General features: G+C 40.8%; 1 protein-coding gene across 2 annotated transcripts; it reads right to left on the bottom strand.

The window, feature by feature from the left end:
* Nucleotides 1-3,887: 3,887 nt before the first annotated feature.
* SAMD7 (sterile alpha motif domain containing 7) lies at nucleotides 3,888-12,725 on the bottom strand. 2 transcript variants are annotated; one of them, XM_053986318.1, is made up of 8 exons: nucleotides 12,592-12,725; nucleotides 11,712-11,838; nucleotides 11,439-11,575; nucleotides 10,295-10,373; nucleotides 7,239-7,918; nucleotides 6,467-6,588; nucleotides 6,081-6,191; nucleotides 3,888-5,411 (listed from the first exon to the last, which is right to left on the bottom strand). In XM_053986318.1, exons 1-8 carry the CDS (start codon nucleotides 12,692-12,694, stop codon nucleotides 5,139-5,141), a joined length of 1,632 nt encoding a protein of 543 aa, XP_053842293.1. In that variant the 5' UTR covers nucleotides 12,695-12,725; the 3' UTR covers nucleotides 3,888-5,138. The 2 variants fall into 2 exon arrangements, with proteins under 2 accessions (XP_053842293.1, XP_053842294.1); XM_053986319.1 differs by having other exon boundaries at nucleotides 11,712-11,905; nucleotides 12,592-12,672.
* Nucleotides 12,726-13,441: the final 716 nt, after the last annotated feature.

Below are 13,441 nucleotides of genomic sequence, written 5' to 3'. Positions count from 1 at the left end.
GTACTGCACAGCATCACATACTGTCAAGAAAGGTTCAGTTGAAATCCACCCACAAATACATGAGTCATAACTCAGAAACATATTCCAATGTAGACATATCTTGAGTCACTTCCATCTCAAAAGCTTATAAATATTTAGTTGGCCACTTAGCTTTTAATTTAGCAGAAAAGCAAAGGTTTATTAGACAAATCTACATATTTATCTTCCACTAAGAAAGTTCTTAAATACTTCCACTCTTGCAAGTTCTTTTCATTTCTATACAACCCAGAATTATTAGGTACAAGTAACTGTCAAAAATCCTAATTGAACTAAAAACTAATTTCTGTGGTTCTTCTGTAATTATTTGCACCTATTTCTAATACCAGCTTTGTTCATTGTAAGAATATAATTTCATCTGAGCAGTAACTGGTGAGTAACTGGATACATCTCTCTTGATATGGGTTGGCACATCAGCTCTTTCTAAAGACCACTGTCAAGCAGACCATGCTGAAGTCAGTGAGGATGCACATGGACACATAAACGAAAAATACATCAATACATTTTCTGGAAGAGCCAGCTGAGGTTTTAGGGAAAAGTCTGTATAAAAAAGGCTTGCTTATATCTCTGTTTTTGCCAGTGGCAGGAGGAGAGGATAAGAATTACAATATTTAAGGCATAACCTTAAAAAAACCTACCAGTTTTATAAAATCATAAGTTTGTTGTTATGATTACAAGTTTGAATTAAAAATATTTTTTATGTAAGGATGAAAGTCTTGAGTTTACATCTCTCCATTTAACAGGTTGAACTAGAAGCCAGGGAGTGCTTTACAGACCATCTTCCACTGCAGAGTGTTCAGGGACTGCTGGAGTCCCATGAATCCCAGCTGCACAGTGCTCCTCCAGCAAAGCTGTTAGAACCTTGGAACAGAAAGATAATCAGCAAAGATTGGCTGATGAGCCAAGGCTGCTACAAAGAACCAGGTTGGTTTGGTGCTTTCTTTTTTTTTTTTTTTCCCATGGTCAGTGGTGCTTTTTCTGTTTTGCCATTTAGGTTGATTGATCAACCATTGTCAGTAATTCACATACACAGATGCTATATGTGTTTTAAATTTTGATAAAACAAAATGTCTATTCAAGCCTTTGCTGCGCTATAGGGAAAAAATACTACATCATTCTCCATACAACATAGACAATAGGTTCTTCTCTACTCTGGGCTGAATTAAAGATTTGCATCCTTACCCACAGGGAAATTAGTGGTTCAAGAAGAGCGTGGGAATAGTAGCAGAACTAATGTCTGTCTGGAAAAAAACAGAGTTGGGTAAACTTGGGAATGGGACAAAGGAAAGGACAGCATAAGGGCCAAATCAACAGAGTAGTTCTTGTGGCCTCAGTACAGGTGATAGAAGGAGCAAAGTCTTCCCAAAGAAAGAAGAGAGCCTGGCAACTGCAATAACCCCCCCAAAGCCTAAAGAAATGAGAAAGGAGGGGTGAGCTTTTCTCTCAATATAGCATATATTATTATACTGAAATTGCCATAGCAATAAAGCTACAGCTATTTATTATAGCATGAAGAGCTAATCAAAACCAACCATCAGAGGCAACTGAACCCTGATGAGCACAGGGGTTTGGAACTGAATAATCTTTAGGGTCCCTTTCAACTCAAGCCATTCTGTAATTCTATGAACGCTCAGCCTTGTAAAGTAGACTTGTTATTTTCCAGTAAATAATAAAGGGCTTAGGTAGAACATTAGCATGGCAAGGTACCAAAACAAGAGCTGTATCTAGTTTTGGATGATTTCCTGTAAAGTTGCTGATGTTGAAGGTGACTCAAAACACTGCACAACATTGTATGAGGGTAATTGGAAAGTTGAAAATATGAGAAATTTCTAGAGAGTTTAAAAACTAGAGATGATTTTAAAAACCAGAGTGGGTTATTTCTTCTGTTTCACACTCAAAGGATAATTTAACATTCTGAAAACTGTTCTGTGGCAGAGTCAAAATTGTATAAAGTCTTAGAATATAAAGTTTTATAAAGTAGCTAGTGGGTAGCCCATGGGTATGAGTCAGTTTGAAATACCATCACCTTGTGAACCTATGTTCCTGTTCTTTTGTTTGTGTGCTGGATAAAAGTGACTGCCTGACTTGGACCTGGTGAGAATTCTGCATGATTATTGTAACATTATAGATTTTTTTAGTGATTCCTCACCTGGGAAATTGATCAGAGAATTATATATTTAGTTCCATGTGAGTTTGTATTCCACATCATCATCATCTGCAACCTACATGAGACCAGAAACCCAGGTTGCTGTAGAAAAGATAAGCCATTTCTTCCTCTTCAGGACTTTCCTAAATCTGTTATTTATGATACAGGACCATTTTGCCATATGTTTGTTATACTTTTTATTAATCTTTTCTTTAATGTTGGCACTATTAAAAAAAAATTAAAATGGAAGTCTCTGTCCCTAGGAGCCCACACATTTACTGTAGATACAGACAAAATCAGGAACTTCTACAACACCTAATAAAAAATATTGTTTTTTGTTTCTTCATTAACTGCATCACTGCTATGGACTAATACAGCAATAGATGTTAAATGAAACATTTCTAATGATGCAACATGTATAAAAACACATCATCTGCATCCCACTGTGATTTTAGTTCCATTGCAGAAGAAATGAATGCAGTAGTGGCACAGGCACCAGAAAGTTATTAGGAGGCAGAGTTCTGCCACCTTTCTTAGGTACTTGTGGTTGATACCTGAACCCCCTTGCAGCTGGAATAAACAATAAATGTCCAAAAAGAACATGAGAATCAGTAAGGCCTCAAAGTTTACATATAAACAGAATTCCTGAAATCACATCAACCTCTGGAAATATTAGTCTGTCTACTGATTCTGTGTACTTTTTAATTATTTTTACCTTTTATTTTCATTTTCTCTGAAGTGTTTGTAGGAGACATTCATTACCAGTGGTATTTCCTCCATTAGAAATAGAAACTATTATGTCTGTTTAGGTAAATCCCTTTCCTTCCTGTTTCACTTCACAGCTGTTTACTGTTCAGGGCTTATTGCATTTTGGCTGCTGCAGCACATCTCCCCCAATACAGGAAGCTATAAGTAATTCCTTTTGTCATTTTGAGCAGTATGTGCAAAGGATCGTATGTTTGGTGGGTTTTTTTGGTTTTTTTTGGTTTTTTTTTTTTAATTGCAGAAGTAATGCAAGACTGCAAACTTTGCATCCCAACTTGCTCAGCTTTTGGCATTGTTCATGTCTGACCCATTTACAAAAATAATCACACTCTTCAGAACCACATTTCAATCCTTCCTCCCTGCCATATGGGACTTGAAGTCAAGCTTTTCTGCTGTTACTTTAGAAAAACAAGTAAAGTTTCTTCATACTGTCACCCTTAACATGCCCCCGGTACTTCAGGTGTGCTGCGTTTCCCTTCGGAGGGACAGCAGGTGACCGAGTGGCTTTGCAGCGACATCTCCTGGCCTGACCCCCCTGAACAGTGTCAGAGATTCCTCTTCCAGGGTGGAGAAGGTCTCATGTGGATTGATTCGAGTATTTCACACAGAGAGGAGGTAGGATGCCATTAGAAAACCAAGTCATTAACTCTGTTTAATCAGATACGTGACACTGTCAACATGATTATCAATTGTATAAAAGATAAGTTAGAAACTGTTTTTGTATGCTAAAAAGAATATGGATATTTGCCATTTTTCCAAAGGCTGCAAAGTTTGGACAGTATGGTAAGATGGACATCCAAGGTTGCTGTTGCAAACATCTAATCACAAATTATCTAGTGCACAAATATAACAAAGACATAAAACAATTTATCTCTGGCTAAAGTAAAAAAATAGACTATGGAAATACTTCCCCTCCTCGTGTTTAGAAACTCACCATACCTCTTGGGGTTTCAGTACTTGAGACCACACAAACTAAACTAAGGGGAGAGAATCTAAAGTAGCAACATACAGCAGGTCCACAATTTATCAAGCTTCAATTTCAGAACTAGATTTTGTCAAAGGTATTTGTATATCCTCTGGAGTAAAGAAGAGTTCTTGAGGGAGGAGACTGGAAGTGTACTGACTTCCAAAGTCTGCATGGAAAACCAATGTAGGACCAAACCCCTAAAAAGGGAGCAAGGATAAGTCACACAGGAATCACAATAAACGCTGGGGATTTGTCCTTAGCTAAAAGCTCTATTTCATGTCCTTGTTTGCTGTGAGATAATGACTCATCAGTAGCAGAAGTGAGGGAAAACCATATTTTTCCAGAGAAAAGGGAGCTCTCAGGCTAAACTGATGGCCTCTTCCAACGTGAAGAACACTGAATGTGCTGCTGAGGGAAGGGCTTTCCATGGCTTGCCCTGGTGAGCTGATGGGAAGCTGATGGCAGAGGCTGGCAGGAACCAGGTGGCTTTGAGCCTGCTGCCTGCAGGGAATGTCACTGTCCCAGTGACTGGCCTTAGTGGCAGAGGCTGGTGACTCATCTCATTTCAGTGACTCTTGCAGTCACGAAAAGCAAATTCCAGCCCTGGTGATAAGAATGCCTTGGAATAATTAAAATTGCTGCCACGCATGGTATTTTCATGTTCAATCTGTGTATCTTTATAAGTTGTATACCCTTGCCAGGCACTTAGAAGGGCTTAGATCTGGAATAGCAATGGATTAACTCAAATTGCTGGGTCTGGGGTATATTTCTCTATATTCTGTAGGCAGTTCCATACTGTCCCAATGAATTCCATATGAATGTTCTGTAGAAATTTTGTTCAACAGAAGCAGAAGTCAGCTATGTTTGGAAGCTGTGACCTTTCCATATAGTTTCTCAGCTGCCCACTGGAACACACTGTAAGACATAGAGTGCGCTCTGAGTTTCTGGCAGCTTTCAGTGATAACTCTGGACTACAATGAAAAATTCAATTTACCTGTTAATTCTACTGGTATTCTTTTCAATGAATTGCACTTGAAAGTAATTGAACTAACCTGTAGCTGCATTTCTGAATGCCTTTCAGGTACAACACTTCCTCATGCTGCATTGGCAATTTATTTCCTTCAGCCCTAGCCTTACAGTGGTTTCAGGCTGTAGCTTCTTCTCAAACACTTTGTAATTAGAGGTTCCCAGATTATTAAAATCACGTTCTATCCTGGACTTCGCTCAACTTTTCTGGAAAGCAATCATCTGGAAGTCAGCCTGGGATCCAGCTGTGTCACATGGATTTTCCCTGCTTTCTGAAACCATCTGTTCCACTGCTTGGGAGGTTTCTGGGTCCTGGGAGCAGGGACTGTCCAGGGTGTCACCGCTGCTGTTGCAGTGCAGAGGGGAGGCCATGTCAGAGGGCTGCTCTGAGGGTTTCCCTGGAGCAGGAGGCAGGGGCACGGACAGAGGGACATTCATCATGTAGAACACATTGCCCAGACGTCGGGACACCTTTAAAGACAAAGGCACAATTGCAGCAATTACTTCTTGCCGTTAAAGCCAATTTAAACATCCAGCGTGACTCTGGTGCAGCCCCCCCAGGGACATCCCAGGCATCTCAAAGTGTTATCAAATTCCTGTAAAAAAAAAATTCCATTTTCACTCTCATATTTTTCTAGGCCCAGGCTGTAGAAGGAGCTTGTCTATACCCAACTTAGGACTGTTGGGCCTGACAGCAGGATCCTCCTGCTACCAAGGTGCTGCAGCACCCAGGGACAGAGGGGAGGCAAACTGCCAGTCAGGAGTGGGGCAGGTGGCTGGAAAGAGAGAAGACTGAGAGAGTACAAGGGGTTAAAGAAAAGGAAAAGAACCAGCAACAACAGAAACACAGAGAGAGTTGATATTAGTGGATGAAATTAAGGGCAGAAAACTGCAGAGAGGGACAATCTGTTCCTGAAAAATGTATGGTCGTATTCCTTACGGTCTCCCTGTATGCCATGGTAACATACAGGGAAGCAAAAGAAAACTTTGCCGGAGTAATTTATTTTCTCCCAATATTCTGGCAGTTACCTTACCAGTGGAAAAGAAAGTGCTTTAGTTTGGAAAAATTCCCTCCTGTCATTTTCTGGCACTTTCACGTCTCTGTGACTCACCATCTTGTCATACATTTAATGATCATACCTGAGAGCGGATTTTTAATGCTGGTCCAAGTTTTAATCCCATTGTATCCAGGAGATGTTCCTCTGTTAACAGTGGAAGGGTTTCTCCATCAATAGCATGGTCTTTAAATATCTGATGAAGTGATAAAACACATCAGAGTGTGCTAAAATAGACTTTGGTTGTTATTTTTCATACTTAACCCTGAGGCATAAACAAAGGCATAAAAAGAAGAAATAATAATTTTACTGTTTTATCTTTGTATTTATCTCCTAACTGCACAAAGAAAATTACTATTATACTTGTAATTTTGGGACAATCAACTACCCTCCCACATTTACATTTGCTGGCTGACATTTCAATCTAGATGGTCCTAAAAACCTGAAAATGTGGTGAATGTTTATAATCACCTGGGCATAATCTGAGCAACCTGGGAGGCTGACAATGAAGTTGTGCACATCATCAACTGTCCACTTGCGAATGTCTTCAACAGAAGAAATGTCTTCTCCATTCAGGATCAGGCCATGAGCCCCTTTGAGGAGGAAACATAGAGGTTATCTTGGTAGAGTTTTGCTGGCAAATCAAGAGGAAATGATTGTTATCATGAGAATTTTTACACCTTTTCAGAGCCTAATATATTAACAGCAAGGTGTAGTCACTTGCAGATAGAGGATTCCTAAGCAAAATCACCAGGTAATGAGCAGAACCTGGTTCTGAAGGGGTTTTTTTTGGTAGGTTCTTTTGTTTACTGCTGGCACTGTACCTACCAATCATTACACATACAAATGCTGCAGGACTTCCTCTAATGAGTGCATTATCCAGTGCTTTTTCTTCTTTAGACTTTACCGTTGCTTTAATTTGACTAATATTTCAGTAGAACAGATCCAAGCCTTTGCTAGTCCATACTGCCTACTGTGAGTTAGAACACATGGAAAAGTTGTGGGCTGAAGAGAGAGGCTAACTCACAACTTCATTCAGTAATTTTGTTTATTTTAATTGAAACTCCTTTTTAAAACAAGAACTGAATACAGATATTACTCTTTGCAGCATTAGAATTCTACTTTTACTTGCAATGACTCTACCATACCAAAAATTCACTTAAACAGTGGGAAGAATTGAGACACCAAATCAATAAAACCAGATTATATCAACATACCACTCTAATCTGGAGATCTGACAAACCTGAAGGTAGCAATGGGTTGTTGGGCACTGGAAATCCATATGGTAATGCTGAGAATGGGATTGCAGAAGGGTACAGGTACTTGTCATCAAAAGCAGCACAGGAGCTGTTGGCTTCCTTCTCATTTGTGTTGCTGCAGCTGGTGGTTTCAGTAGGAATTTCATGAGTAGCACAGTTTTTTCTCAAGCCTTGTTCAAACTCTTTGCAGTTCTTGGCAACTACTGCTGGCTCAGTCTGGTTTTTGCTCTGCTCATGTTTGTTCGGTGTCTCCACCTCTACTTCCTTCTTGTCTTCTTTCTCATCATCCACTGCAGCTGAGGCAGAGTCCATGGATTTGTCATCTGCCTGGTTCTTTGTGCCGTTGGCACTGCCCTCGGCAGTTTTGTGATTTCCAGCTCTTCTCCCTGGGCGGCGCCCCCTCTCCCTTTGCAGGGTGGTGACTGGTGGGTATGGGCTGCTTGCCATGAGCATGCTGTTGCCATGGATCTCATCCAGGGTGGTACGATGGACATACAGGTCGTTGGCAAGGTGCCCTTCAGGGAGTCTGTGCCTGCCACGGAAAGCAATGGGACTTGCTGGCATCCCGTGGTAAAGGAAAGGGGCTTCCAGGCCCAGGAGTCCTTTCCGATGGGCTTTCTCCATTTCCTTTTGCTGAAAAATAGCACTCATCTCCATTTCCATTCTAAGAGACACACAGAGCATGAGCAGTTAGGGCAGCTCGGTTCCTTCATCACCTTTTTTTTTTTTTTTCAGCAGCAGAATAAAACTCAGATAAAAGAATAGGCAAGTGTACTGCTTGTTTTGTCTCTCCCTACATTGCTGTGTGTGAGAGGGTACAAACTGCAGATGGAATGGCAAACCTGGCTGTATTTATGTGCTGTCAGATACAGATAGTAAGCTAAAAGAAAGGGAAAACATGTCTTCCATGTCATGGCTCTGGAAAATACTTCAGACAAAAAAGTGTTATTTGCATATTGGCAATCCAGACATGAGGATTATATTCACATTTGGAAAACAGTCTCCAGAGTCATAAGGGTTGAAGACTAAAGAAAAGATAATATAAAGAATTATATTATCACTCAGAAATTTGTACAAAAAATTGCAAAATTCCAGTGATATTGTAAATTACAAAGAACAAGAATGATATTATCTATGGAACCTGTGCATCTATTCAGAGTAAGCTAATGTTAAGTCTCTTGAGTAACCTTCCACAGTGCCTGGCACCTGAGCATGGTTCTGAGAGTGTGAAAGGGTGAGATCCTGCTGGGAAGTGTTCAGCTGATCTCCTTCCTTCTGGATGAATGCTCCAGAGTCTGTGCCAGCTTTCTGCTCCTGCCATAGTGGATGGGAGATCTTGCCAGTGGGATACAGAGAATACAAGTATTTGTATTGTATTTGTAATAGTAGTATTTGTCTCTGCTGTACCAACCTTTGCATCAGCTTTCTCTGGAGCCAGGCCAGTGATCAAACAGAAAGGTAGAGCTCCTAAAGGAGCTTTGAGGAACTTTCAGTGGGATTTCTGCATCTTTGGAAAAGAGCCTGTGAAGTAAAGCACTTTAAAGTGCATCAAGATAGCTTTCTTAACACTGCAATGAGTATAACAGGTCACAGAGAGTCTGATCTTCAGGAGAGTGTAAAATTGTCAGCAGAACAGTTTGGGCAAAAGCCATCTATACTGATTTTTGGTATGAGGAGGAATTATTTGATTACACCATTCAGTTTTTTTCTCTGCCTTCTTTTAATCTTTGAAACAACCTCCAACTTACTGATTTTCTGCTTTCAGAGATACAAAGGAAATATTTTGTCTATGTACCGTGTCCTTGTATGCTTTGCCTGCTTGTTGTTACTCCCACCCAGCTCTTGAAGTGGCAATAAACAGCAGAAAACATTACATTTCTATATCCTCCTCCACCTGAGATAGTCTATTCCTGTTAGGACCAGAAAACAGAGCTTTGGGATGAGGCAGAGTCCCTTGGAGAACAAGGATTTGAACCCAGGTGCTCAGCAGCACATCTGCACCAAGGGTAGGAGATTGTCAACATCTGATTTCTGGAACAGCTGAAAGGAGCAAGTGCAGCCCTAAAGGTGCTCTGTGCTGCAGAAAGTTGTGTGAACAGGGTGGAAATTATCAGGGTGGCAAAAAACTGGCATTAAAGGTTTTTAAGGTGTAGGTGAGCTGTTTTGTGTTGGAGTTTTGTTGTTTGGTGGGCTGAGGAAAGAGCCTGAACAGGTATCACCAGCTCTGATGTGGCTGTGGGTGTATGAGATGGCCATGTTTGCTGCTAGTTATTTCACTTGTTTTTCTCAGGGTTTTTGCCATGTAGCAAGAGCTATAGGAAATGCATTGCTGATGCAAATCTTGTGCTTGGAGGAGTTCAGTAATCAAGCTTTGCTTACTTAAGAGCTCAAAACACTTCCGTCATAATTATTTTCCAGTGAATGTACGGAACTTGGCTGTTCTTTGCTCTTAGTCTCATTGTGTGAAGGACACTCCCACTGAGTCGTGCAGCCAGTCCAGGGGTGGCTGAGGTTAGAGTTCCTCTGTGGAAATGGTGTGGCCATGAGGGAGGGCACTGGTTGTCTCTTAACCAGCTATTGACTACACTGAAATGGGTACAAATAACTGGACTTTGTACAGTCACTCTGCTATTCCAACTCTTTGGTCAAACTAGGAAAGCTGCCCACCCTGGTAGGGTGGAGACACAGCTGCTCATCCCAAGGGCCCAGCTACAGGCCTAAAGTGTTGTGTCTGATATCACACAGCTGCAAAGTTTGAATTTGTTCCTGAACTTTTGTAACTTCAGGGTGTTTGGATCCACAGTTCAAGGGCTGTGGCTGTAACTTGTTCTTTTCCTTAACCAAGCTAGGGGATTTGTTTACTTTTGTTACATCGTTTTAAGAATAAAAGCAAAATAGGGCAAGCAGAAAGTCAGTAGGTTCAGGCCTTAACTGCTACTCAAGGGCCCTCTGCTTCTTTGGGTGACTTGAAAAACAATCTCAATCACTTTGCTGCTTTAACCCTGGCATGCACCTCAGAGCAAAGCTTGCTATTGATTACCTGGCAATATTTTGCTTTTGAACCAGTTCTTGTCTTCTGGCCACAGCTTCCATGGATTCTGGTTGCAGAAAGCTGTATCCTTAGAGGGAAGGAGAATAAAAAAATCTTTAAAATTCACTGGTTTCCTCATGCAAATGCACAACCCCTAAAGCAATGCAGAGACACTTTAAAAAGCTTTGTAAGTCTTCAACTGTGGGCTTCACGAGGAAGGTGACAGGATTTCAAGTTAAATCCTATTTGTTGTCATTGTTTTAGTGGCAATATGTAGAAAGAACATGAAGTCCATCATCAGGTGTTTTCAGGATCAGATATGTAGTTAGGAATACCTGCCATTAACCACAAAGGGTGGTTTCATTTGGTGACATATGCCTTTGAAGTACATATAACTGCTCAGAAAATAATAGCCCTCAGTTGAGCAAAGCAAACCTGCTCCTTCAAGACTGCTTTCAGCCTGGAATTTAAAATGCAATTTAAAATTACATCTCCTCTTGAGATCCATGTTACAGCTGAGAAAAAAGCTGAAATCAGAAATTTGTCTTGGTGTATTGATATGACATTGAAAATACATTCACTCATCTCAAAGAAAAACTCATAAGCTCACTTTGTATAAAGTAATATGTAAATTTTTGTGCAGCATGACATGAATGCCATAGTTGTGATGTCCAGCTTTCCCCTTGGAGCTGTGCCCTCTAATTCTGAGTCTTTATTAAAAAGGACTTGTATTTGCCCTACATGAATTAAGTGGCATGTGGTATTATCATTAGCACATATGATCTGTATAAAGCAGCCAATCCTCATATAAGAGCAAGAGTAAAATGTAGTGTAAAATGTTGATGAGGAGCTATTTTTTCAGCTATAGCTTTTGTTTGGGTGTGAAAGTGCTTGGAAAATACAAAAAGAAAAGGAGGGAATAAAAACATGCAAAAGATTGAGAACTGTATTTAACAAAGGATAAAATGGACATGCTTAGACATAAACTGCTAAGCAGGTACAGGCTGCCTCCTTTTAGTGAGACTGTTTTTCTAAATAAAATAAACTAAGCTGTTATTGACACTACCAATAAACCTATGGAAAACTAGCAGGTGCAGTTGGTTTTCTGATCCACATGCTCCCACTTTTCAGGTTGCAGAGGGTGCTTTGTTACCTGGGCCTGGGTAGACACGGTTGGACAGCAGGTTTGGCATGTTGGGGTGCTGTGGGACTGTGGGTCCCAGGTGGGATGCTATGTGGATTTGTCTGGGGTCAGCTGAGGCCATCATTTCACTTGAAGGTAGCAGATCTCTGAGAGAAAAAGAAAGCATTCAGATATGCAAAGGATTTTGTTTAGTTAAGGATAACCAAAGGTCTTTACAGCCTCAGGGGCAGCACACACAGAGCGATTAACTGCAGTGCTGGAACAGAAATTGCTGCCCGGTACCTGTCCACCAGTCGTGGCTCAAACTGGGCGGGCATCGCCTGCATCCTCTGCTGGCCCGGCCCCATCAGCTGCGGGTTTACTGCCATCAGCTGGTTCCTCATCAGCATCTCCTGCCGCTGCCGCAGTTCTGCAAGGCACACACAGTTCTGCTCTCAGTGGGGTAAGTTAGGAAGTGATTCTGGCTGCGGTATAACCTTACCAGAAAAAAAAAAAAAGTTTTGTTTTGTTTCCTCTAGTGCAATTCACACCTTTTTTTTTTTTAATAGCAGCAACTGAAAACATGTTTTCACTGACACCTGAAGTACTTTGTTTAAATAAACAGGTTTTCACTGACACCTGAAGTACTTCGTTTAAATAATGTAGATTTATTCAAACTGCAGTAAAAATAAATAGGATGTGCTCAGTCAAGTGTATCAAAGGACAAAATACAATGAATAATAATTTACATAATACTGTGAAACAGAAGATAGCTATGGATGTTAAGTTCTCTGCTTGAGAGGGTTTTCATTTCTAATACAGGTTCATTTTGAGAAAAATCATACTACGTGGAACGTGTATTGTCATGAGAAAGCAGCTCTAGAAGAAAAAGCCCACAATGGTGAGCCAGAACATCATCATGTCCAGCTGTGGCTTTTGTTCTGAGTTCTTGTGTGCCATTTACTTGTCTTCCAGATGCTCAGCATCTCAATCACATACTGAATTCCAAGAGCTCTCTGTATTAATTTTTAATTATCTTAAGCAAAGTATTTCTGCAGTTACTCCTAGGATAAATTTGAACTAACCTTTTAAAGACATCAAACCTGCTGCTGGCTGTTCCTTGTAGGCTGTAGATGCCAGCAATGCTATAACCACATGTGCAGTGGGGGTCCTTGCTGCTCACCTCCTGCTGCCATGCTGCCTGCCAGCCGGTACAGGTGCTTTTCCTCCAGTGATCCCTGTTCCCCCAGGATGGACATCTTCCTCATGTGCTCCCGGGGAGTCATGCTGCAGGGAGACAGCAACAACTCTGCTGCTGTAAAGAACTGAAGCAGCAGCACCAAAGAGAGCAATAAGACATTCAGCAATTAGAAAGAGAGAAGGTTATGCAGGTTGTTTCCCAGCTAAGCAGGTCACAGCTGGAACCTTCTGTGACTTTGGTTGTAGTGTTTTCCATGTAGAAAACACTCTTCCAGCTTTCAGGACAATGCAAATATTGCCATTGCTTACACTGAGTTGATGGATCCTACAATGCCAGAAAAATCAGGATGCTGGAAAATAACACCTGCTCAAAAGGAGGTAATTAAATCCAAGCCTTTGCCTTCAGCCCCTGGTGTGTCTGAGAGCAGTGATATCCTCATGCTTAGGAAGGCAGGTGTCTTTGGTTTAATTTCAGAATTGTAATGGTTTGGAGCCCTGTCTAATGTAAACTAAGTGAAGCAGATGGAAAGAAATTGTGGAAATTATCTGTTCCAAATGACATCAGCCCCATAAGGCTGCCAAATTGAAGTAAAAAAGGTAAAAGAACATGTTTTGTAGTGATGAAAACAGTGATAAAACCACTAAGACTCAGATTAATGATAAATTAATATATGTAATTAAAATATGCATAACTAATAATTGTAAAGAAAGCAAGTCCTGTAACCCAGAGCCTGGATGTTAAAAAGCTGTCCTCTATGGAATGCCTTGAGTTGAGGAGTTGGCAGAGGGAGCAGGCTGGCTCTGAAGGCTGCATCAGGAGCATCTGTAAATTC

The sequence above is a fragment of the Vidua macroura genome, chromosome 10 (assembly GCF_024509145.1).
Source record: "Vidua macroura isolate BioBank_ID:100142 chromosome 10, ASM2450914v1, whole genome shotgun sequence".
NCBI lineage: Eukaryota > Metazoa > Chordata > Aves > Passeriformes > Viduidae > Vidua > Vidua macroura.
The sequence above is the reverse complement of the archived record's forward strand: the minus strand, read 5'-3'. Positions and strand labels throughout refer to the sequence as shown.